The sequence below is a fragment of the Miniopterus natalensis genome, chromosome 11 (assembly GCF_054644295.1).
Source record: "Miniopterus natalensis isolate mMinNat1 chromosome 11, mMinNat1.hap1, whole genome shotgun sequence".
Taxonomy (NCBI): Eukaryota; Metazoa; Chordata; class Mammalia; order Chiroptera; family Miniopteridae; genus Miniopterus; species Miniopterus natalensis.
The window spans coordinates 69193839-69219046 of record NC_142091.1 but is presented as its reverse complement, the minus strand read 5'-3'; the positions used below and the strand labels follow the sequence as shown (position 1 = coordinate 69219046).

Genomic DNA, 25208 nt, shown 5'->3' with positions numbered 1-25208 from the left:
AGAATGCCAGCAATGCAGCTGGTTCGGCTGGTGATCTCATGCTGATCACAGGCTCCGATGGGCAATTATACATGTCTTTGATTAATAAAAAATGGGGCGATAATGAATACTTAATCAACGCAGTCTGGCCGGAAGGCTGTTTCAGAACCTGGGCTGGGAGGTGAAGCGGTAGGGGATCCCCCAGGAGGTGGTCCTGGAAAGCTGTCTGGTCCCGGTCATGGGGTCTCTGATGGGTTCTTTGCTGGCAGATCTGCTGTGCTTTGGATTTGCTGGCCACCCTGGGCCCGTGAGATGAGGAGAGTTGAGCTGGTGGTCAAAAGGGGACAAATGTGTTCTGTGCCCACCCACATGGTAAAGAAAGCACAAGGAATAGGGTGTGTGTGTCCGCGTGTACGCACGTGGCCGTGTGTCCTCTGTGTGTGTGCTGTGAGTCTGTGATGGGTTTGGTTTTCCGTCGGTCTGCCTGTGCCCACAGTGGTATTAAAATGAACGTGGTTGGGAGGGAGGAGAGGCCGGGGAGCTGGGAGGTCGAAAGAGCAGCTGCTGGGGTTAGAGGGAGAGACAGGCGAGAAGATCCAAGGGCACAATCCAAAAGGATGGGAGAGACTGCCAGCCCGGAGAAGGAAGTGATGGAGAGTGGGAGGTGTTCAACCTCCCCAGACTCGCCCCGCCTGTCCCGGCCCTTCCGGCCTCCAGCAGGGGCAAGGGCCAGGCAGGGAGGGGCTGCGAACGGAGAGGCGTGAATCTCCAACCTCCCACAGACAGACAGACAGACAGCGGGACTGCCAGCCGGCGCCAGGAGGAGGCGGGTAGGGTGCGAGGAGGGGCCGGCCGTGGCCACCGGGACAGGGGGAGAAGGGGATGGGATGGGGGGGTGATGGATGGTGAGGCTGCTGACTCCTGGGGCGCCTCTGCCGGTGGCGCTGCGGGGTGGGGGTGAGGGCTGTGCCTCTGGGCGCGCTTTCTTTCGGGGCAGATGGTGATTAGTGGAGGGGCGGGGGGGGGGGGGACATGGGGAGTCCCAGCCAAGGGTCAGGGAGGGAGGACTGTTGGAGTTGGGATATTTTGGGCATTAGACCTGCCCATGTTGTGACTAGCTGACCCTTGTGACCTTGGACAGGTTGACAAAATACCCTGGAGACTTTGCTTCCCTATTAGTAAAGGGAAGCTAACAAAACATGAGGTCTGCCAGGCTGCAGCGAGGATTTGTGAGAACATACATAGAGTCCCTTCAGCCCCTGCAACTGGGGCAGAGTTGCTGCTGTCATTTCCATGGACAGTGTCCAGAATTTGGGCTCGGTTCCCACTTTGCCACCTGCTGCCAGCTGTGGTGGGACAGGGAGGCTTTTTGCAGCTGTTTCCAACAGCTGGCCTGGCTCTCCAGCCCACAGGAAAGATTCTGCTCACCTCTGCCTTTCCCTCCGACCCCCCCACCCCCACCAAGCAGCCTCCGCCTTCTTTTACAGCAGCCAGAGACACATCCACCGATGGTTTCCGCCCAAGCCCAAAACAGCCAGGACCTGAGTGCTCCTTGAACAGAAGGGCCTGCCAGAGGAATTTCCCGAGTGCTCCAGCGCCAGGCGTCGCAACTCCTGCGGTCAGCCCGGAGGCCACCAGTGCCAGTGGGCTCTGAGGATCTGCTGTTCCCCAGGCCATGCTGGGTCAGGGACTGCCCCTGCGCGTGGCCACCCTGCTGACCGGGCTGCTGGAATGCCTGGGCTTCGCAGGCGTCCTCTTTGGCTGGACGTCCCTAGTATTCGTCTTCAAAACAGAGCATTACTTTGAGGAGCTGTGTGAACCAGACCCCAGGCTGAAGGGCAATGCCACAGGCCCACATGGTAAGGGAGTGAGGGCGTCTCTAGGAAGCTGAGTCTGGTTTTAAGCGGTGGGAAGGGGTAGGAAGGACACCACCTCCTGCCCACCCTGCCAGCCTCTCTGTGGAGAAAGGAAGGGATTGTCGGCCAGCCTTCCTCCGTGTCCCAGTTTTAGTCTAAGGGGTGCCTAGGGAGGGAGGTACCAGCTTCTGAGGGGTAGTTACTCACCTACGGGAGAACTTTCCACCAGGCAAGCTGTCTGAGATGGCAGGGGCTGCCCTAGAGGGGAGCCAGGTTGGGTGCCCACCTGGCAGGAAAACCAGGGTGGCTGGAAGGTTGGCCCACCCACCCTGGGCTCCTGAGCTCTTCCTGTCTCTCCTCCAGACTGCAAGGCCCAGGACGAGAGGTTCTTACTGATCTTTACCCTGGCGTCCTTCATGAACAACTTCATGACCTTCCCCGCCGGCTACATCTTTGACCGTTTCAAGACCACCGTGGCCCGCCTCCTAGCCATGTGAGTCCTGAAGGCCCGGCCGGCCTGGGTACAAGGTGGGCAAGAGGGGAACCCGAGCCAGGCAACTGAGCAGCCCTGCCAGGCCCTGCCCCAGAGGCTCTGTCAGGAACGGCCCAGGGTGTGGACTCACCTTCTTCCCACACCCCTGCCTCCCTTTCCTCAGGCCCTGCTTCTGCTCCTTGGGAATGTGTTTGGCAGGATGCTCAGCTGAGCGGGAGCCCAGGCCTACTTCCTGTGAGGGCTGGCCTGACCAAATTAGCACTACCTGAAATTGTCACTCTGCTTCATCCCGGGGATCCTGGTCCACATCTCCTCACACCCAGGGGGCTCTGGCTTCATTCCCCTCCTCTTCTCCATCACCCCCCGAAGGCTTAGCTGGTCATGTCTCATGGGGATCCCCAGTGGTGGAACTTCCGCTCCCCTCTGACTCGAAGGGAGACAGTGGAGATTTCTCATGCACGAGAGCCAGGGAAGGTCGGGGGCTTGACCTTGTTCACACGGGGTGCCCCTGCAGCTGGCCAGGCTCAGCGATAGGCAGCGGCCTGCTGGGGAGCTGATAGGGCCTGAAGCCAGCGCCTCCTGGCCGGCATGTGGGAGATTAGTTGTCAGGCAGACGAACGGGAGGGCGGGCTGGGCCAGGAGGTAGCCAGAGAGTGAAGTCAGTCCCTTGCTCTTTAGGAGTTTGGGTGCAGAATGACTTTATCTCAGTTTCTTGGTCTTTGTCACCGTATCCCCTTCTCTTCCCTCCCCCCTTTCTTTGCCCCTCCCCCTTCCCCAGCCTTAGCATGTTAAGAAAATCTCGGTTTACCTTTCTGTGTGTCTCCTTTACTTTCATACAGAACACTTCACTCCTGACACTTCGGTCACCAAGTGTGTGGGTTTCCCATGCACAGTAATCCTCCGATGCCAGCTGGGTATCCTACGTTGTAACTCAATTCTGACACCCTCTGCCTGGAGCTAGCGTCAGGGCTCACAGGCTAAGGGCTCGGTCCCATGAGACTAACCCCCATTTCAGATGCCTCAGGTGGCAGGTCCCTCGTGAGGGAAATTTCCCCTCTTTCTACTCTTAGTTCTTCTGGCTGGTCTAATAGTCAAATTGACAAGAGGCAGGTTAACAGGAGAAAATAACCGAGTTTAGCTACATCTGCGCATACACGGGTTCCATAAGAATATGGGGCCCAGAAGCAGGCGGTTGAGGCTTATCTGTCATCTTGAGCTAAGGGGAAAGCAGGGGTGGGTGGGAGCCGGTAGTGGTTTGGGACTTTGGAGGGGAGGAAGGCCATCCACATGGAGGTGGAAAGCAGAAGTTTGGTAAACACACGTTTGCTGGACCATCTTGAACAATGGGAACAGAGGGGACTTTGATCAGACAAAGTTTCTCAGTTCCTCCCCCTCACACCCCAGTTCAGTTTAAAGTGTATTTATCTGTAGCTCCCTTCCTGGAGCGAGTCCCCCTCTAAATTGTTTTAGGCAGTTAGGGGAAAGGTCAAAGGTCCTTTCTGAGTGTTTTGTTTCTTAAAAACAACCAGCTTAAAAATAATCAATGCCCCAGAGAGGCCTGTTTTGTTTGGGGTGGCAAACTCTGCTTCCCTTCACCAGGCTCCCCTCAGCTTCTGGCCAACTTGGCTATGGATCAGAGGTTCCTGTGAGCTTGTTGTTCCCTTTGGGTTTATTTGATGGAGCTGCTTACAGAACTCAGGGAAGCACTTACTTAGCAGCTGATTAAAGGACACGCTACAGGGTACAGATAAACAGGCAGATGAAGGGACACATATTAGCCATTCTCACAAAACATCCAGGTGAAGGAAGTACAGCATCTCTGCATAGAGCCGGGAGGGTCCCAAGCACAGGAGCTTCTGTCCCCGCGGAGTTGGGGTGCTTCGCCCTGCTGGCATGTGGATGTGCTCGCCAAGCCGGAAGCTCTCTGAACCCCGTACTCTTGGGATCCTGTGGAGGCTTCCTCAAGTTGGCACGAGCAATCGTTAAGTCCAATTTTAGCCCCTCCGCCGTCTCCAGACCAGTGAATGGGGAACCAGGCTGAAAATTCCAAGCTCCTACTTCTGGCTGCGACTTTCTGGTGAGCAGCCCCATCCAGGAGCCAGAAGAGAGAGTCACCAAATCAGAACAAGAGATGCTCCGAGTGCTCTCATCACTTGGGAATTTACGAGGGTTTTAGGAGCCCTGTGTCAGGGCCTGGGGACAAAGACCAAATATGTATTTATTATAAAATCGTAGTATCACGGCTCACCCCCTGGTGTGGGAGCATGGATCCCTGATAGCAAAGCGATCATAAAGTTCAAAAGATATGGCACATTACGAATCCCATCCAGCCATTAATAACTATCCAGTCCATCTTCGTACCGTATGAAAATGTCTCCCAGGGCCACTCATGTCTGCAGGCTTCTGTTCAAACCTGCCCAGTTCCAAAGGCAGGGGTGGTGTCAGCAATTTAGGACTTCACCCTTCTAGGCAGCTGGTGTAACTGAGCTAAGAGATCACATCATTTCTTGCTCGGTGCCTCTTTGGAGGTGCTAATGTAATATTGGACTCCCCTCCCTACATAATGCACTTACTCAGTCCCTTACCTTCAGTTCTCTCCATTTATACCCCGACATTTCCACTGTGCTGGTCTGGATTGCGGGCAGCAAGTGCCCTCCCCTGCCTCAGGGCACTTCTGTTCGGATCGGGCCAGGCTAGCAGGTGCAGAGCTAGTGGGCTGTCTTGACCACGGGTGGGCCGTCTAGGTGCACTCACTGTTAGCCCCGAGTTTCGCCAGATGGGCTGAAGGCACATCCTGCCCCATCGGGCCCTTAGAAGTTGTAACATAAACGTCAACCACAGTTACCGTTTCTCGCTTAGGAATCCTCTCCGTTCCCATCCCTTGTAGTGGTCCTGTGCCCACTGCATCGGGAGGAAAACAAAGGGGAGTTGATGTGGGGCCGAAAGAATGCCAGCAATGGCCCTTCCCTACCTCTTCTTCTCCAGATCCACTAGAAAAACAGGGACAGCCATCCAGTGGGGACACTCCTTTAAGCCCCCTGATGCCGAATATGAGCGCACAGTCGTGTAGCGCGTAAGCCAGCCCATGATGCCTTCATCGCTGCGCATTTTCCACAACCCGCGTTCCAACTGCCTGTTCCAATCCTCTGTCAAACCAGTACTCTGAGAGCATCTCTGTCCATTGTTGGACATTATGGGCTGTAAAGGGTGTTCCTTGGTCTGAGGAAATGATGGTCAGCCATCCAAATTGGTACAGTGTTGGCTCTTTTATAGCACACTGAGCATTGGCAGCTACCACCGGTCAACAAAGCCCAGTCCAGACTCAGAGTCTATTCCTGTCGGGACCATTTGTAGCTGCCCAGGGCTTCCAGCAGCAGTTTCTCTGGCCAGCTCTGTTCAGGGCCTTCCCCCCAGGGGATCTGCCACATGGCCATCTGCGGTCTTTGTCTCTTTTGTTGGCAGGCAGAACAGCTCTTACTGGACTTTCGTGCCTCAGAGATTACAAGAGGACAATGCCTAGGTCCGGCCCATCTGTGCATTGCTGCAGCAGCCCCAGGTCCCCTCATTTTATGGACCCAGGTGACCACCTTGAGCGAGCACATCGGGACATATGCTTGTTGATTTCAGTCATTTTCTGAACCTGGGAAGGTGCTCTTTGGATGGACATCGAAGTGCCCTGCTTTAATGCACCGCAGATGCCCTAGTGATTTCCAAGGGCTATCCCCCCCTACAGGCATCCCTTTAATAGGCCAAGTTTCATTTCCATTGCCCTCCGCCTGACCATATGGCCAGGTCATTGCCGCTGCCTGGAATATCAGGCTCCGGCTGGTGGAGGGCGGCCAAAAATCGCGGCCTTTGTGCTCGATGACGGTTGTTTGAATTTTACTGGATTTGGTTGCAAAGGTCAATGTGTTGGTTACATTCCTGGAGTCTGCTTTAAGGTTCTCAAAGGAGCCAGTGTCTCTTTGACCTTATACGAAGGCAGGGAGGAAAAGCCACAATCCTAAGTTTTGACGATGAAAACACGGTGCTTTACTCACCTTACTCCTTAAAAACCGCTTAAAATTTCTACCCTGCTGAGACCAGTCCCTGGATTCTCTCCTCTGCCTTCCCCCATTCTCTTGTTAATTAAGCTAATCTAGTTATTAACATCTGTGAGACCCAGGAGGGGAAGCAGAGACAGCAACCTCAATGAGCCTTCCAAAACTGTTTCTGGTTTGCGGCACTGAGGTTATGTGGGGTGCCCACGTGAAAGGGCCCCTTAACCGCAGCATTCACCACGACCTGGGGAGCGGGCATATTCAGGGGGTGACTATCCCGGTCATCGTTACAGCCACTCCCATGTGGCTTGCATACAAAGCATAGCAGCTGCTTCCTCGGGGGTGCTCCACTTGGCAGAGATGGGGGACGATGACCTTGTGGCAGCTTTTATCAAGAGCACCAGGCTGGCCACTCCCTCAGGAACAGCCTCCTGGGTCTGGATCACACACAGCCATCCGTGATCCACAGTGAGCTGTGGGTCCTGTATCCACCCAACGTGCTCTTCTCTGCAGCGTTCAAGACCAAAGACAGCCCCAAATTACTCCCCCCCACGGTCCGTTCCAGTAAAGGTTCCTTGGGAAGCTGATGATAGCCTCACAATGAAACACCTCGGTCACACTGTGCCCTCTGGGTTCATTAGCATCCTGCTTTTCTCTCCTCCCTCACTGCCTGCCTTCGTGGTGCCCAGAGGTCTTGCTTTCTGCTGTCCCCGCATAATTTTTCCCTTGGCGGGGTGGCTTTGAGGCTAGCGGTGGCAGCTCGGGCTGGCACAACCCTGAACTCCGTCTCGCCTCCAGGTCTGACCCAGCACTCTCTTTTAATTCCATCTGAGCTAATACAGCGAACGGAGACCAGGAGATGCGTATTTCACGTTTTCCTTACAGTCTGCATTTTCTTATGCACGCAGCGAACCAAGTCCCCGATAGTGGGGTCCATCTCTAAATTCTTTCGGTAATTTTACCTCTAGTAACTGACTGTAACCCAGCTGCTGGTGCACACCCAGGGGGCCCACGTGGTTGCCCAGGAATCAGAGCTTCTTCATCCCACACCCTCTCATCTTTTCTCTTCCCAAGCCACGCGTTTCCACGAGCCAGGGTGGGTCTGGCAAACCCTGCCTCGCTGATACCAGCTGGTCAGAGACACCTGTAGCTCTCCGCTCTCCTTTACAAAACACTTCACTTTCCGTCACCAATATGTGGGCAGCTTTCCCACACCAAGCAAGTCTGTGACACTAGCTGGGTGTCCTCCAGTGTAACTCAATTCTGACACGATCTACCTGGAGATAGCATCACATCCCACGAGACTGCCCTGCCAGCGTGGCCCAGCGGTGGACTATCAACCTAGCACCCAGGAGATTGCAGTTAGATCCCGGGTTGTGGGCTCCATCCCCAGTCGGGGGCGTGCAGGAGGCAGCCAATCAATGACTCTCTCATCATTGATGTTTCTCTCTCTCTCTCTCCCTTCCTCTGTCTGAAATCAATAAAGATATGTTAAAAAAAAATCCCACGAGACTGCCCCCCAAGTTAGATGCCAACCAAATGGTAGGTCCCCAGGTTACCCACAACTTCTGTCCCACTGGCTACAGATTAGAGGTTCCATGACCCCCCCCCCTTGAACTTAATTATTTGCTAAAACATCTCACAGAACTCAAGGAAACACTAGTTTATATTTACCAGTTCATTAAGGACATGGTAAAGGATACAGCCAGCCAGAGGAAGAGATGCATGGGGTAAGGTCTGGGAGGGTCCCGAGCACAGGAGCTTCTGTCCCCGTGGAGTTGGGGTATGTCACCCTCCTGGCATGTGGATGTGCTCGCCAAGCCGGAAGCTCTCCGAACCCCTTACTATTGGGACTCTATGGAGGCTTCCTCACATAGGCATGATCAGTCACTAACTCCTTCCTCCTCTCTAGAGAAGCTGGGGGAGGAGGGGCAGGGGGTGAAAATTCCAAGCTTCTACTTCTGGCTGAGTCTTTCTGGTGACTGGCCCACCATCCAGGAGCCCACCCAGAGTCACCTCATCAGAACAGAAGATGCTCCCAGTGCTCCTATCACTTAGGGATTTACAAGGGTGTTAGGAGCCCTGTGTCAGGCAGGGGCTGGGGACAAACACCAAATATATATTTCTTATTATAAATCCCAATATCACACTTAGCACTACCTTTATTACCCCACGCTTTCAAGACTGTCAAACTGCTTAGAGATCCCCGTAACCTTGGGGTGTGGAGCTGAAATTATAGTGCCCTAGAACTTTAAGCCTGGGGTTTAGTCAGTCCAAACATTTCCTTTTATAGAAGAGGCTACTGAGGCTCAGAGAAGGGCAGTGCGGGCCCAAGGTCACACTGCCAGAGGAACAGGAGTCAGGTTCTGACTTGGAGACCAGGCACTAACCTGCTTCCCTAAGGGATTGGCCTGTTGGGAGGTCCCCTGCTCTGCCCCTCCCGGTTTCTCTTTTCTTGACAACACTCTCCCTTTCCCATTGTGTATTCCAGATTTCTCTACACTACTGGCATGCTCATCATAGCCTTCACCTCTGCAGGTGAGTGCTGTCAGGCGGGCGGGGGGCACCTGGTGGACGGGGCAGGTGCAGAAGGTGACGGCGGGACACACCGACCCCCACAGTTATGCAGAGATCCACAGACTTTGAGCTCGAAAGAATCCCTGAAAGAATTACTCCTGGCCTATGGAAACAGTTTGGTCTACTGAGAAGTGTTTGGAGGCATCGCTTCAGGGAGTAGAATGTATTAGAACGATTGCATTCTCCCTCTGGTATGTGTTAAAATGCTCTGTCTCTTTTAGAAATGAAATGAGGATGCGAGTGACAGGTGCTTTTGAAAACAGCCTTACTTAGCAGGGCAAAAGCTGACCACCCTATGGTCGTCAAAAGTTGTCTTTTCAAAATTTTCTGGTCTACAAACATAGAAAATTCCCCAAGTCTGGGAATTCCAATCTGGTTCATTACCCCCTTCCCCCATTAGAGGAGAAAACTGAAGCCAGAGAGAGACCCCTGGCAAAGACTTGCCCTGGGCCCTTGACTGGCCAAGAGATTCCTTCCAGCATTACTCTCCGGTGTCAGATCACGTGGCTCCATTTTTGGGTTAGTAACAGCACATAACTCGTGTGTGTGTGTGTGTGTGTGGGGGGGGTACCTGTGCTGAAGCCAGAAGGCGACGTGGGGTCATCCCCATTTTGCCCAGTTCGGACAGGCTGGGTGTCTTTGTCCAAACAGATCTCATGCGATAGCCCGGCACCTGGAGCCAGTTATTTAAAACCACTTTCCTCATTCAACCGTTGGCTTCTTCTTTCCTAAAAGCCTGTAAAGGATTTTCAAGTGGCCAAATGTGGAGAGCTGGCTGGGGATGCTTGACTCGTTCACGAATCATTTGAGCAACAGTTCCTCCTTCCCCCATAACATAGAGCTTTTTTTTGGGGGGGGAGGTATTGGGACCATACCCAGCCTATTGTGAAATAAATCACAACCAACCTTTTGTGCCTTAGGAGATCTGTACCTTTTAGAAAGACAGAAATTGAAAGGTAAACAGTTCAAACACTGGGCAATGGGCACTTTACCTGCTTCTCAAGGTGGAGAACAATCATTAATTACTCCAGAGGATATCAGGAAACAGCCAAGAGGGATTAGGACTCAAGGTTCTGACTTGGAGACCAGGCACTAACCTCTTTCTCCAAGGGATTGGCCTTGCTGCATTAACAAACACTGGGTCACCCACCTGGTGGAAAAGTTGTTCCCCTTTTATTTCCCTCTCGGTTCTCTGATTTCATGAATGGAGCTCTTGACGTGGGGCTGGTGTGATTTTAACATTCTGGCAGGAGCTGGTTTCTGGCTGTGAGCATTCCGAGGGCAAGTGCATTCATGCATCCAGTTGTAATTTAATAATATTGTTTTCCTTTCAGTGTATTTATTTTTGCAGTGACTTGCTATTTATGACACGCAGCACAGGTTTCTTTTCACGCACAATAGTGATATGAAGTTTCCTTTAAAAAATAATAGATTTCTTTTGGGTAAAAGTGAATCAACTTAAAAAAAAAAAAGTGTTAACAAATACTAGTGTTACCGGATGGGGACCGGGTCTGCAGCAGGTCTGCCTTGGGCTGGCCTGTAGTGTGTGGGTTCTTGTCTTCCTGCAGGAAAGATATCGCAATACAAGTCCAGGTGATTGTGAGAGTACATTTATTAATGCTGGGGACAATGAAAAAAAAGGAAGGGCTTAGGATAGAAGCAACAGGAGATAGGCTAGGTGGGGCTGCTTTGGCTCTCTAGAAGCGTTATAGGAAAGAAGTGAGCCAAGGCGAGGATGCTGTTAGCTCACTGGGAAGTCAGAAAAAGGGGCCTTGGGAACAGGGTCAGAGGGTAAGCCCCAGACGAACTGCCCACTGCTCCCCTGGTGGAAAGTCTCTCGGGGACACTTAGAGTTTAGGAGAAAGAAAGTAAAAAGCTCATGCCTGAGAAGAGGCAGGGGCGTGCTCCAGAGAGAGCCCGCCCTGGCATCCTTTGTCTTGAGGGTTTTTTTCTCTCTTCTCCGGGCAAGAATCTTAGGGGAGGGTTTCAGCAGAATATTCATCAGCTTTCCATGTGCATTTTTAATATGCTGACGCATCAAAATGAGCGTATAGGGGAGTTTGGGATTATTCTTTGGTCAGCTTTACTGTTTTACTTTTATCTTGGATCTGTCTGGCTTGAGTCGTGTTTCTGTTATTTGTTCCCCTGACTTCATCCGTCCTTGGGTTTGGCTGGCAAAATTGGCATTAATTGGGTCTCTGTTCTCTCTCTCCCTGACCAGGATGATTTAAGCTGTTAATGCTCCAGTTTGTTCTCAGGTGTCCTTGGTTAGGGAAGATAAGGTCTTACAGTTCACTAGCTGTCTGTAAGTTGTTCAGATTGTTTGGCCTTGTTTAGTTATTTTATCTCAAAATTTTCCCATTCCCAGGAACTTTCCTAGCTTCTTACATCCTGCCTCACTGGGATGGGCATGGGTTATGGCCAAAATCATGAAGGTGGCCAGAAGTTCGTGGTTTGGGAAAGACTAATTATTAAGCCCCCTCCTCACCTTGGCATATTAGTAGTTTTGCTGTTATCCAACACTTTCCAGACCTATTGTAATGATTTTTTTTTTTTTTGGCATGTCAGTCTTTTCAAGGGCAAGGAGTGTTCCTTACCCAACCTGCATTTCCAATGCCGAGCACAGTGCTGGCTTGAAGGAAGCGCTCCAAGTTTAATGAACAAGGAAGGACACCCATGGCTATTTTCTCCCTGAGAGCTCACAGGACCCACTGAGGCAGGAGGAGCGGGGGACTGAGCCACAGAGTCAGAGTCCATTCAAGGTCCTGCAGTGAATGTGGGGCTGGCCCTGGGGCTGAGTCCAGGCTCCTTGTCCACAGTGTCAGGGATGAGTAGAGGGCTGGTCAGGGTCAGTGAAGGCAGGGAGCAGTGGCTTCACTTCGAGTCGTCTGTTTGTAGGGATCCAGGCCTGCCACAGGCCAAGGGCCATCTTTGGTGAGGAAAAGGTGGCTCAGGAGAGGCCCCTCCGTGGGGACCTTTGGGGGAGCCCCCAACCAGTATTCTAAGATCCCAATTTCTAGAAGCCTGGCTAGAATTGGGGCCCTGCCTCCAGGGCTGTCGGGAATTTGGAGCAGGCGGGAGCCAGAGTTTGAGGCTCCGTGTTTGGGCCGCACTGTGAAGCCACCCACCCCTGTCTCTGATTGTTCCAGGCTCGGCGCTGCTGCTTTTCCTGGCCATGCCCATGCTCACCGTCGGGGGAATCCTGTTTCTGATCACCAACCTGCAGGTAGAAGCCCACCCCGGTGCTCCCCGCATCCAGGGCACCTGGCGGGAGGCTGAGGCGGGATGAGGGGAGCGAACCGCTTTCCTGTGTCAGCTGCCTCAATGGGGGCTGACCAGCCAGGGTGGTGGCTGCTGGCGGAGGGCAGTCGGGGAGAATGATGGCCTGGCACAGGCTTTCACGAAGAAGTGAGTGACTCAGGCTGGTCCTGTGCTCGCCAGGTTGGCAACCTATTTGGCAAACACCGCTCGACCATCATCACCCTCTACAATGGAGCGTTCGACTCTTCGTCAGCCGTGTTTCTTATCATTAAGGTAAAAATTAGCAACAGCTAAGCTTTATTGAACACTTACATATGCCAGGCACCTGTCTATGCACTTGGTGTGATTTATCTCAACAACCCTTCTGCAGCTAGTAACGTGACATTTGAACTTGAAACCAGGCCTGTCTGGTTCTAGAGCCTGAGCTCGTAACCCTTAAGCCCCTCCTCTAAACTTACATTGGATTTTGGGGAGAGGCTAAGGGAAGGCATGGCCATGATGCGCTTGGGCCAGTACTGGGCATAGGGTGGGGTCCCTTTGGAATGGGGTGTTTGCACTTGTGAGTTTCTTGTTTGGACAGGGAGGTGGCAGGTGGCTGGTGGGGACTGCGGGGGCAGACAGAGGCCTCTCCAGCTCTCCTAAAGACCAGTGCTGGAGTTCAGGGGGGTGGGTTGTTGTCGGGCTGTTGGTGGACCATCCAACAGCCGCACTACCTTCTTCATTGCGCTAAGTTTCATCAGGGCAGTGATGCGCCAAGCCCAGGGGATGACTCTTGATTGATTTAAGCCAACTGGTAATCCCTTTCCCCCTTGTTAGTAGTGGGTAGAGGTGGTCACATTATCCAGTCTTTGTTCATGAGATGAAAGGGGTATATACTGGGAGACTTTAGGGGATATTTCCCTCTCTGATCGAAGATGAGAGCAGAACAAAAAGAAAGCCTTTCTCCTTGGTCCCGTTCCCACCCTTCCTCTTTGAATTTATTTGGTGGGATGGCGTGATAGTTAGAATTGTGGCAGCCATACTGTGATTATGAGGCAAGTAGCTGGGACAAAAGTTAGTGCATTAAGGATGGGTGAAAGGAACGAAAGAATGTGGGTCTTTGACACCCCAACCTGCCAAACCTGGGACTTCCTTTTGGGCTTTGTGTCAGGCCAGAGGCAGCTGGCATAGCCTGTGGGCCATGGGGGAGGACAAGAGGGTCCCTGGGGGTCACTGCCCAGACGTAAGGCTAGCTTAGTCCCATGAGCACCTTGGCTTGAAGGGTCACCCAAAGACTGAGCCTCTAGGGTACTTACTCAAGCCTCTCTACCCCTGGTACAAGAGCCGGTTTCTAGGTTGTCCCTCCTTCGCCTGGATGTACCCCCCACCCCCACCCCCTCTTAGGGTCGGAAGAGGAGAGAGTACTAGAGCAAGAGCTGGCGTTCTCAGTGCAATCCGACCTTGCTGCCGCTTACCCTGACCTTGAGCAATTTGTTGTTCCTCTCTGGATCCCTCTTTTTTTTTTTTTACCTTCTGTAAAATGAGGAGGTTGGGCTAGATCAATGGCCTTCAAACTGGGTGTTGAGGAGCCCTGAAGGGTGCCCTTGGACGTTATGTCAATCACCAAGGAGAATGAGGGGAGGATGACTGGGACCCTCTCCACTGATGAATTGAATTTTTGTGTGAAATTTGTTTAGACAAAAAGACTTTGCTGCTATTGAAAAAAAAAGCCCTGGGTTAGAAAACCTCTGAGAAGCCACACTAGGAGGCTCTACAAGGCTATGGGAATGGCGGCATGCAGCCCAACCCCACCCCACCCCACCCCACCCCACCCCACCCCCTATCCCCCGAGGCTGACTGAGCCTTGGGGTGAGGGTGAGGCTATGTGTGTACCGGGTCCCCTTGATCAGCTTCCAGGATGGAGGGCAAGAAGGCCCATTCTTGGAAATAGGGGTTCCTGCCCTTGCTTCTTACATCGACATTTTTTTTGTGTATGATAAAATATGCATAACATAAAATTTACCATCTTAGCCATTTTTAAGTATGCAGTTCAGTGGCGTTAAGCTCATTCATATTGTTGGGCAACCATCACCGCCATCCATCCCCAGAATCCTTTTCAACCTTGTAAAGCTGAGACTCTGTACCCATTAATCAGTAACTCCCTGCTCTCTCTCCACCAGCTCCTGGCAACTACCGCTCTATTTTTTGTTTCTGTGAGTTTGTCTACATCAAGTACCCTATATAAGTGGAATCACATACTATTTGTCTTCTTTTTGACCGGTTTGTTTCACTTAGCATAGTGTCCTCAGGATTCACCCATGTTGTAGCATGTGACAGAATTTCCTTCCTTTTTAAGGCTGAATAGTATTCCACTGTACGCATGACCACACTTTGTTTATCCATCTGTGGATGGATACTTGGGCTGCTTCCACCTTTTGAATGTTGTAAATAATGCTGCTGTGGACATGGGTGTTGCACTGACTTTTCTCTCCTTTTTCTGCAGCTCCTTTATGAGCAAGGTATCAGCCTGAGGGCCTCCTTCATCTTCCTCTCTGTCTGCAGTGCTTGGCATGTTGCTCGTACCTTCCTCCTGATGCCCCGGGGGCACATCCCCTACCCACTGCCCCCCAACTACAGCTATGGGTAAGGACTATGATCTGGTAATTTCGGGCCAGAGCCCCTCAGGTGACCTGAGTTGGAAGCAGGGGGCAGGACAGACATGGTTGTAGTGGGGCAGAGGAAACCTGTCACAGAAGAGGAGGACTGGAACGGAGTGTATCGATTAGCTATTGCTGCATAACAAACAACTCCAAAACTCAGTGGCCTGAAACATTAAGCATTTATTATTTTTCACAAGTCTGTAGGTAGCTGGCTAGCTCAACTGATCGGGGACAGACTTGGGTGATCTTGACAGGGCTCGCTCATGTCTCTGATCATCTATCTGGTGTCCTAGCTGGGGGCTGGCTGGTCTGGATGATGGTCATTTGAGGTGGCAGGAGGTCTGGGTCATTTGGCTCTCACCCTCCAGAAGGCTAGCTTGGACTTGTTCCCATGGTGGTTTCAGGGTTTGAGAGAGTGCAGAGGTGCCTAAGGTTTCTCAAAGCTGAGGGTTGGAATTGGTACAGCATCATGCCTGCTGCATCTCCTTGGCTGAAAGAGCTGACAAGGCTGCCCAGGTTCAGGGGGTGGGGAATAGCCAGGGCTGCAGAACCATTGCACAGGGTGGGGAACAGAGGCAGTGAAGGAATGTGACCATTTTGCAGTCCGTCGCCACCGGCAGCAGAGGGAGGGCAGGCGTTTGCTGCTCACTTACTTTTTGCAGACCCACCTGCTCTCTGGTTTTGCCTTGTGATCATCCTCTCAGTTAGAGCCTCATCTCCGTTGTCCAAATGGGAAAACATAAGCTCAGAAGGGTTAAGTCTGAGCCACGTTGCCAGCTAGGAAGAGGCAGGGCTGGGACTTGAACCCAGGCCTGCCCTCTTCTTCCCACACTTCCCACACTTTGCTGCATAGGAGAATCACTAGGATCGCTTGGAGATCTTTGAAAAATACGGAAGCCTGGCTCCCACGCCCAGGCATCTGATTTCACCGGCCTGGGCTGTGACCTGAGCATCAGGGTTGGTAAAAGGTGACTCCACTGTGTCCTCTAGCCTGAGTGTCACGCTCCTGTCACTGTCCCTGGGCTGGGCTGATGGGGCTTCTGTTTCCACAGCCTGTGCCCTAGAACTAGTACCAGAGAGAAGAGGAAAGAAATGGCTGAGTCTGAAAAGCTGGATCTACAGACCAAGGGGTTCCTGTCACCAAAGGAAGGTAAGCCCCGCTGCGTAAGCCGTCCCCCCTCAGAGCCTGGCCTTCCCCTGTGGCTGACCTGGCTCCTCACCTCCTGAGCTCCTCCCTCCCCCAGGGACTGGGACTCAGGAAAGGCCAGGTGGAGACAGGACCTGTAGGATCTTCTCAACTCCCTCATTTTGATCAAGGGTCCAGAGAGGGGCAAGACTTTTGTGCCTTCTCTGTTTTCTGCCCCTCTTTCCTCTCTCATATCATCTCTCCTACCCCCAGAGTCAGTCTTCCATCATTGTCTTCCTTTCCCCCCAACTTCTCAGCTCCAAGTCTGGCTTATTTGTCCCCATTTCTGCAGGCCCCCGGGGCCTGCCCTCTCTCACTGTCCCATCTCCATGGCCGCTTCCTTTCCCTCCTCTATCGGTTTTGGGTCTTTGGTGCAAATGTCACCAACTGGCTAAGGCAGAAACAAGAACAGGATTCTGGGAAGCTCACGAAATCAAGGGGAAATGAGCTTGCCAGGCGCCAGGAAGCCCAGAACCAGGGGTCCCAGTCCGAGGAAGAATGATCGATGGGTCCACATGGGCTGAGGCACAGAACACTGGACTCATAGTCCCATTGGGACCATGGAGAGACGTCCAGAAGAAACCAGGATCCTGGGACCGAACCTAAGGGAGGGGATGCAGGGCAGCTGAAACAGCAGCTGTCCGCCACTAACCCTCTGCTCGCCTCTCCTGTTCTCCTCTCCTTGCCTTTCTTTTTACCTTCCTGGCTGAGAAGGAACGGGATAAAGTGTTAGTGCAAGAAGTGGCGGTGAAGCCAAGCTGTGAAAGACAGATGAGCTTTCAGCAGACGGAGAACACAGGGAGGGTCATGCACCGTGGCAGGGCCTGACGACAGGGTGGAGAGGTGGGGATGTGCAAGTTGTAGGCAGCTTGGAGCGCTCGCCTGCTGAGTTCTGGGAGCCCAGAACAGAAAGTGAACTTGGACCTCAGGCTGTCCCACTAGGGCCTCCACATTCTTGCCCATCCCAGCCCTCCACTAGCCTTGTAATTCATGCCCAGACCCTCCTTTCCCCAACAGAGATCCCAGGACCAGAGCAGCGGGAGGAGCCCCGTTCTTTCAAGAGCTGTGTTCTCTCCTGGCGCTATGCCTGGCACCTGGTGTGGCTGTCGGTGATACAGTTGTGGCACTACCTCTTCATCAGCACCCTCAACTCTCTGCTCACCACCTTGACCGGTGATGACAGGAAACTGGGTAGGTGGCAGGGCTGGGAGGCAGCCCATCTGCACATCCCACTGGGGACTTGGAACCTCTGTGCTCCAGAGGCAGGTCTGAGCAAGGGTATGGGGAGGAGGGTCAGGCTGGGGAAGGGCAGGGTGAGAAGGGTCCTCTCCTGTAAGGAAATCCTGGAAGTGTCTTAACACCCAGCCCCCCTCTGTCCCCCGCAGTCAGCAGCTACACAAATGCGTTTGCCATCACTCAGTTCTTTGGAGTGCTGTGTGCCCCCTGGAACGGCCTGCTCATGGACCGGCTTAAACAGAAGTACCAGAGGGAAGCGGCCAAAACAGGTGAGCCCTGGTCTCCAGAGGATCAGGGAATCAAGAGGGGAGAGGTCTTCATTTACCTCCAGGCCCATCTTCTCTTTTGTTCTTAATCTTTTTGTACTTGTATCCATCCATCCATCCATCCATCCATCCATCCATCCATCCATCCACCCACTCTCCCATTGGTCATCGAGTGCCAATCATGTGCCAGCCACAGTTCCAGATTTCAACAGTGGGCAAGACAGATATGACCTTGTTCTCAATCTAGAGGTTGGAGAAAGGTAGGGGCCGGCATCGCAGTCCATGAAGTAAACCCACAGGGGGCTCTGGGGACACGAAGAAGGGCACGTAACCTGGTCCGAGAGGGGATGGGACTGGTGTCAGGGAAGGCTTCCTGGAGGAAGTGGCATCTGAGCCGAGACCTGAAGGATGGGTAAGAAGTGAGGAGATGAAGAGGAGGGCCGTGGGAGAGTAGTTCAAGAATGCTGTGGGGTCAAGACAGTGAAGGAGGGAGCAAAACATTGAAGAATCCGGGGAATTCCAGAAAGCGATTCAGACTTGCCAGGACACAGAGCCCTGGGGAGTGGTGGGAAGGGCTGGAGAGAGAGAAATAAGAAGGGCAGGCCGCGTGCCATGCCAAGGAGCTTGGACGGGATCCTTGGGCGTGTTGGAGGAAAAGAGGAGCGCTGAGGCATTTCAACCTGTGGGGGTGGAGGGTGGGGAGGGGCTAAACTGGGGAGCAGTGTTTCTCCTACAGTTTCACCCACAGCCCTCCCCCACTTCCCAGCACTGCTCCGCCTGCCCCGCCAGATGGAGTCTTTGAAAGCCAATCTCACACATCAAATAATTCCATCGGTAAACACTTCAGTTAGTATCGCTATCAAATAAGGCCTCTTTTTACTTACACATTACTATAAATCATCACCCCTAAAACAACCCCAATAGTTTCTTGCTATCATCTAATATGCGCTTCTGTTCAGATTTCCCTAGTTGTTTCAAATAGGTCTTTTTACAGTTGGTTTGTTCAAATTAGGGTCCACACAGTGTATTTTTGTTTGGTGTACCTTTTTGGTCTTTTAAAATTCGTGTCCCTCTCTCGCTCCCCCACCCCTTGTTGTTTATTTGTTGAAGAAACTGGGTCATTTGGCCTGTCAGATTTCCCAGTTTGGGATTTGGCATCCTTTCCCTGTCGTTGAAAAAAAATGTCTCTTTGATTGGCTATTTCCTGTAAAGAGGCAGCATGGAGACTTGGTGTAATATTTTCTGGTGAGACTGAGTCAGCGGTGGAGCTGAGGGCTCACTCAGCGGGCCCCTGGTGCCTACCGGTGTCACTGTTTTATGAAGTTAAAATTGATCAGTGGGTTCAGACATCGTCCGTCCGATGGCCCATTATAACGTTTCCCATCAGCTGCCTGCCTAATGATTTTAGCAACCATGGGTGATCAATGCCGGGACCCATTATCGTATTAGGGTTACAAAATGGTGATTTTCTATTTCTATCTTCCCTTCCGCTTTTAATAGCTAGAATTCCTCTAGAAAGAGAAACTTTCCCTTATGATCTACTTGTTATCCTGAAATAAATGCTTGGTTTTTCCTCTGTTTACATTTCAAAATAGTGAAGTTGCCGTAGCAACCTCTTGGGCGACTACCCCTCATTTGTCTTTAAAAGTTTCATTTTAAATATATTTGAATGTGTTTCAATCCATGTCTATCAAAATTCTTCTTGATGCTTAAATTGTCCCATCTTCGGCCATTGAGAATTTTACCCACCCAGTACCAGTAACCTTTAGATTAATCCTATCAGCTTTAGAGGGTGTCCTTACTTTCTGGCATAATCAGGTGTTCAGGTCCATTTCATTGGGTGTGTTTCCTGCACCAGACCTGAAACCAGCCATTTTCCAAGTAGCTCGGGCCCCTTTAATGGAAAATGGTATTTAAAGACTGTAATCTGGATGCTACTGTTTTAGTTATCCTGGGTTGTTATTGCTTTTAGGCCTCGGATAGAGGTAAGATAGATAGAATATTCTGGACAAAAAAAATACATCATGCCTGGCCGGGCATGGTTCAGCGGTTGAGCGTCGACCTAGGATCCTAGGCGATCGGGGTTCGATTCCTGGTCAGGGCACATGCCCGGGTTGTGGGCTCGATCAATGACTCTCTTATTGATGTTTCTATCTCTCTCTCCCCCTCTCCTTTCCTCTCTCTGGAATCAATAAAGATATATTAAAAAAAAGAAAAAAAAAAAAAGAAAAAAAAATACATCATGAATACCTAATTTTTAAATTATTATTGATTTTAGAGAGAGGGAAGGAGAGAGAGAGAGAGAAACATCAATGGGTTGCCTCCCGCACATACTCTGACCAGGGATTGAACCTGCAACCTGGGTATGTGCCTTGACCGGGAATTGAACCTACCACCTTTCGGTGTATGGGAAGACACGCCAACCAACTGAGCCACACTGGCCAGGGCATTAACACCTAATGTTGATATTTTAACTCAAATTTTACTTCCTTGATATTACATTTGTATATCTTTTCCCTTCCTCTGGAAATGATGATTTCTAACAATATTATCTATATACATATACTACATATACGTACTATATACTATATATATATAGTATTTAAAAATATATTTTATATATAATTACTGGTTTACCAATATCAATAATTTTTTAATTGTGATTTTTCAATTACAGTCAATATTTAATGTTATATTAGTTTCAGGTGTACAGCATAATCAATATTACTAATAATATAATTGCTGCAGGCTGTTGCTCCCCCCTTCCCTCCTTCCTTCCTTCTGTTCTTACCCCTACGCCCTCGCCCATGAGAGATGTACAGACAAATGACTGGGTGTTACAGGCCACCAACCTGATACCAAGTTATGTTCCTCGATTTCATTTTGCTTCTGATTTTTTGGGGATTGCTTTGCTTGCTTCCTTCCTATTATTTTTATTTAAAAAACCTTTACATATCACACACTGAGACAAGACCTATTCAAAGACATTTGGTTTCCCTTTGTTCCCTGTACTCCATTCCTTCCCTTTTTGGTGATTATTTTTATTGCTTTTTCCTTAAAGAAAGGCTGTGGACATATAATTTCTCTCTTTCTTACATAATAGGCAGCACACTGCACAACCTGTTCTGCAGTTTTCTTTTCTTTTTTTTTTTTTTATATATCTTTATTGATTTCAGAGAGAGGAAAGGAGAGGGAGAGAGAGATAGAAACACCAATGATGAGAGAGTCACTGGAGATTGAGCTCTCAACCCGGGCATGTGCCCTGACTGGGAATCGAACCCTGATTTCCTGGATCCTAGGTCCACGCTCAACCGCTGAGCCACGCCTGGCCGGGCCGCAGTTTTCTTTTTGTATAACTGTCTGTCGACCGAGCGTAAGTGAATCAAGAGACTTTTAGAATTAAATGACAAAGTTGTATTCAGGGGTCTTTTTTTTTTTTTTTTTTAAAATCCTCACCTAAGGATATGTTTTTGTTGACTTTAGAGAGAGAGGAAGGAAAAGAGAGAGCGACAGAAAAACATCGATGGGTTGCCTCCCACATGGGCCCAGGGCAGAGACCGAACCTGAAACGTAGGTATGTGCCCTGACCGGGAATAGGACCCGAGACCTTTTGGTGTACGGACGCCGCTCCAACCAACAGTGCCACCCGGCCAGGGCCTCTCCAAGGGTCTTAAGTGAGTGAACTCCAATTCTGGAGGCACCAGGAGGCAATAGCCAAAGTGATCCAAAGAAGAAAAGGTTGAGCGTCTGTATGGCACAGGCCCATTCTTGAGAAGAGTCTGCCCTGCATTCCTCTTGGTCTGAGATGGTCTTCCAGACGTCGGGGGGTGCGGACACGTGAACACGCTTCCCTAAGTCCTGCAGAGGGTCGTCTGTAGGTTTATACGCACCCAGGCACTGATGCGCAAATGGGAAGTCCAGAAGTTTAAGTTCCCAGGCTAGCGTAAAATGAAATCTCTCCCCTTGCCTTTCAGCCCGCTCTGCTTTTTGTCAGCTTGACTATAGTGACTCGTCGCGTCCTCCCTCCTGGCTCACCCCTGTCGCGCTCCGCAGGGACCTGCCCTCGCGCCCTGAGCCGCCGCCTGGTTCCCTGGTGCGAGGCTGCAGCGGAGCTGAGGCGCCAATCCCCTCCTGGCGGCTGTTTGGGTGGCTTCCAGTCTTTGGCTATTACCTGTAGCGCCACAGAGAATAACTGGCTTTGGGTTGGAGGGGCCGGAGCAGATGCCGAGCCCGGCCGGAGGCCATCGTAATAATCTGGAGCGAGTCTGTGGTGGCCTGCAACCAGCATGAGCCAGTGGGGAAGGGCAGGAGTGGGTACATTGGAATGGCATTTAAGAGGTGGGTTACCCACGTTTATTGATGGGCTGGAGATGGGGACGTGGGAGAAGGTGGCTTCTGCCTGGGTGGCTGGGAGCTTGGTGGCTCCTCTTTTTCCCCCCACGTTCTTGCCCCCTCCCTGCCCGCCCCGGTGCCCCCTCCAGGCAGCCTCTCCTCTTCCCCCTTGGACCAGGTTCTTCGGCCTCAGTGGTGGCCCTTTCCTCAGCGGCGCCTTCCCTGGCCCTGACGTCTTTGCTGTGCCTGGGCTTTGCCCTCTGTGCCTCGGTCCCTGTGCTCCCCCTCCAGTACCTCACCTTCGTCCTGCAAGTGATCAGCCGCTCCTTCCTCTACGGGGGCAACGCTGCCTTCCTTACCATCGCGTAAGTGGGCTTGGGGAGCGTTACATAATGGGGGACACACTGGGGCAAAAAGAAGTGCGCTGGAGGTGAGAAGTCAGGAGGTGAGCGCGGGCCTGGAGGTGGTCAGGGGAGGGAGACAGGGTCTGGGAGCAGGTGGAGGGGGTGACGCCCGGAGGTGGGGGCTGGTGGGAGAAATAGAGTGTTCATGGACTTGACATCAGCTCTCCCCTCTGCCTCCTCTGTCATCAGTCCAGCGAACTCCTCTTCATCCTGCAGAGCCCACTTCTGTTCCAACTCTGCCAGGAAAGAAAGTGTTTCTTTCTTTGTGCCCTTGGCACTCAGCCTAGTCTTGCCTCCTTGGTGCATGCATCGCCCGGCATAGAGTGATCTGCTGATGTGTCTGTCTTTTCCTTGAGAGCTCCCCGGGGCACAGCTCATATCTGGGTCCCTGCTATTTTCCCAGGGCCCGGCACAATGCCTTCCCTGTGTTCCCTGGTTTGAAAGGCTGAGCCAAGGCAGAAGGGGAAGGACTGCATGGGGTAGGCGGGTGAAGGCAGGCCTAGGACAGGGGAGTTGGGAGCAAGTGGCTGACAAAGGCCTACAGAGGCCAGACCCCTACCTAGGGGAGGGGCCCCCAAGCTCACCAGAACCCCCTCGTCTCTCCCCAGTTTCCCGTCGGAGCACTTTGGGAAGCTCTTTGGGCTGGTGATGGCCCTGTCAGCCATCGTGTCCCTGCTGCAGTTCCCCATCTTCACTCTCATCCAAGGCCCCCTCCAGAACGACCCCTTCTATGTGAGTACTTGGAGACATGGGGACAGGGGGTGGGGGTCCTGGCCTTAGACCAGCAAGGACATCCAGGCTGGGGCAACTCTGTGGGGCCCCAGCGGGGGCAACCCCAAACCTGGCAGCTGCCCGATCACTGCACGGCTCTGTGGTCCTCATTCAGAAGGATCAGCAAAGTGCAGGGCAGGAGTTCCAGTCCGTCACTGGGAGAAAAAAGGGCTGAACCCGCGACTGGGGAGAACTGCCAGGTTGACACTGGACACCCCTCACGTGACGGTCAGGGGACGTGTGTTCTAGCTGGGCCTCCACCCACCCTCCGCGTGACCTTGAGCAGATCACCGCAGGCTCTGGAGGCCTCTGTTTCTTCCCCCGTGAAATGGGCGTAAGATGCCCCCCCCCAGGGCAGAATGAAAAATAACCACTAGTCCTTCCTCGGGCACCCCGGGTCTGAGTGGAAAGCGGAAGATAAACCAGGCAGAATCCTGGTCCCTTGGCGGGCGATGGGTGCTGGGCGCCGGGGCTGCGCCGCTGCTCACCCCCCCCCCCCCCCGCAGGTGAACCTGGCGCTGGTGCTCCTCACTCTCCTGACCTTCGTCCACCCCTTCCTGGTGCACCGGGACTGCCGGCGGAGCGCAGCGGCCCCTGCGGCCACTTAGTTCAGAAGCCCCCCGTCCGGCCCTTCCCCTGCGGTCGCTCATCTTGCTTGGAGCACCCCGTGTCCGGGAAGAAGCTACCCGCCCAGGCTACTGGTATAAAGTAGCCATTGTAATCTCTTAAAAAGAAAAAAAAATGTGTGTAAGTACCAGCCGAGGCTTGATCAGCAGGAAGAGCATCTCAGTCGCCAAGCTGATTGACGTGGAGGAGACCCGGGCGAAGGCGGGGGCAGGTTCCCTCTCCTCGGTCCCAGAGCAGGGAGCCCACGGGGGAAGTGATGTGGGGCCTGGCCCCGGAGTGCGGGCGCTGGGCTCTGCTGGCCCGTGGCTTTCAGGCGAAGAGCAAGGCCGTTGTGACCTCGGCTATGCCACCTGCACCTAGAGGTGGCGCCCAGCTCGCCCACAGGCACAGCCTTGGTGAGAGGATGGCCGCCAGCCTGGGAGAAACAGCAGCCGACCAGAGAGGTGGGGGCCCTGGGCCTACGTCCCAGCTCGGCCACTCATGCTGGAGAACCTTGTGCAGACCCTTGTCTGGGCTGAGCACAGAGTCTTCCCATCTGGAGGCTCTTCCTGAGGTTCTGGAAGCTTTAAGAACAGTGACGGTCAGGCCACCAAGGAGCCTGGGGAGCCAAGGAGCCTGCTGGACCCAAGGATTTCAGGGCCTGTTTTTGCTTTCGAGAAGGGGGATGATTGTTTACTTTATTAAATAACAATTTTCTCTTGGGGGATAATTTTGAGATAAATAAAGCCATTTTGAGATAAATAAAGCGTCTCTGCCTAAGGTAGCTACTGCTCCAGCTCTCCGGGCTTTAGGGCCATGTGTGTGTGCATGTGTGTGCATGTGCATGCGTGCATGTGTGTTCCTGCCCCTTGCCCAGCCTGGGGCAGTCAGATTCCTCTACCTCTTCCCACATGGAGGTAGAGGAATCTGACTGAAGCATCCTGGTGTGGCCGCTGGACCCACAGGTGGGACAGAAGCCCTCAGGCTGGGATCCACCTGCCTGGCCCTAGGACCTGGGCTTGAGACCCCCCCTACCCCGAGGAACCTTTTCCTGAACCTCCCCTTCCCCTCCACCCCACCCCCACCTCAACACTGCACACCCCCTGCTGGGAACACTAGGTGGGGTCCGACAGTCCCTTGTGTGTCTCACTTCTGCCACACAGCAGCCGGGCAAGTCCCTGTACCATTCTGAATCACGATTTCCTCACCTGCCAAGTGCAGTTAGTCATTTCTATCTCTGAGGGCGGTGGTGAAAGTTTTAAGTAATTGCTTAGCACGTGGTGGGAGCACATGAGTGTTTGTTCCTTTATTTGCACATGGCTGGAGAGGAGAGGGTAGCAAGCAGGGAGAGGGTGAGGGACCCAGGGCGAGAGATGGCAGGTGGGTGAGACGGGAGAATCTGCAACACATTAGGTGTTACATTCCACTTAGCCAGGAGAGGGGCCTGGAGAGGGCAGCGAAGCGGGGGGGCTGGCAGTCATCCATCCATCCATCCATCCATCCATCCATCCATCCATCCATCCATCCATCCATCCATCCAACAACCTCTTATTGAGTCCCTG

The 25208-nt window shown here is 52.6% G+C and overlaps 1 protein-coding gene across 1 annotated transcript; it reads left to right on the top strand.

Moving 5' to 3' along the window:
- The first annotated feature begins 302 nt into the window (after positions 1-302).
- Positions 303-23648, top strand: SLC43A3 (solute carrier family 43 member 3). The gene is made up of 13 exons (XM_087822373.1): positions 303-351; positions 1467-1838; positions 2199-2328; positions 8860-8906; positions 12095-12171; positions 12387-12479; positions 14689-14828; positions 15898-15995; positions 17049-17222; positions 17417-17536; positions 22044-22230; positions 22878-23001; positions 23547-23648. Exons 2-13 carry the CDS (start codon positions 1655-1657, stop codon positions 23646-23648), a joined length of 1476 nt encoding a protein of 491 aa, XP_087678499.1. The 5' UTR covers positions 303-351; positions 1467-1654.
- Positions 23649-25208: the final 1560 nt, after the last annotated feature.

What these genes read in the sequence shown, in the direction of transcription:
- SLC43A3 (XM_087822373.1), top strand. Translation starts at nt 1,655, where the DNA reads ATGCTGGGTCAGGGACTGCCCCTGCGCGTGGCCACCCTGCTGACCGGG. An exon ending in GAGGGAAGCGGCCAAAACAG is followed by an intron (nt 17,537 to 22,043) that starts GTGAGCCCTGGT and finishes CCCTTGGACCAG; the next exon opens with GTTCTTCGGCCTCAGTGGTG. An exon ending in TCCAGAACGACCCCTTCTAT is followed by an intron (nt 23,002 to 23,546) that starts GTGAGTACTTGG and finishes CCCCCCCCGCAG; the next exon opens with GTGAACCTGGCGCTGGTGCT.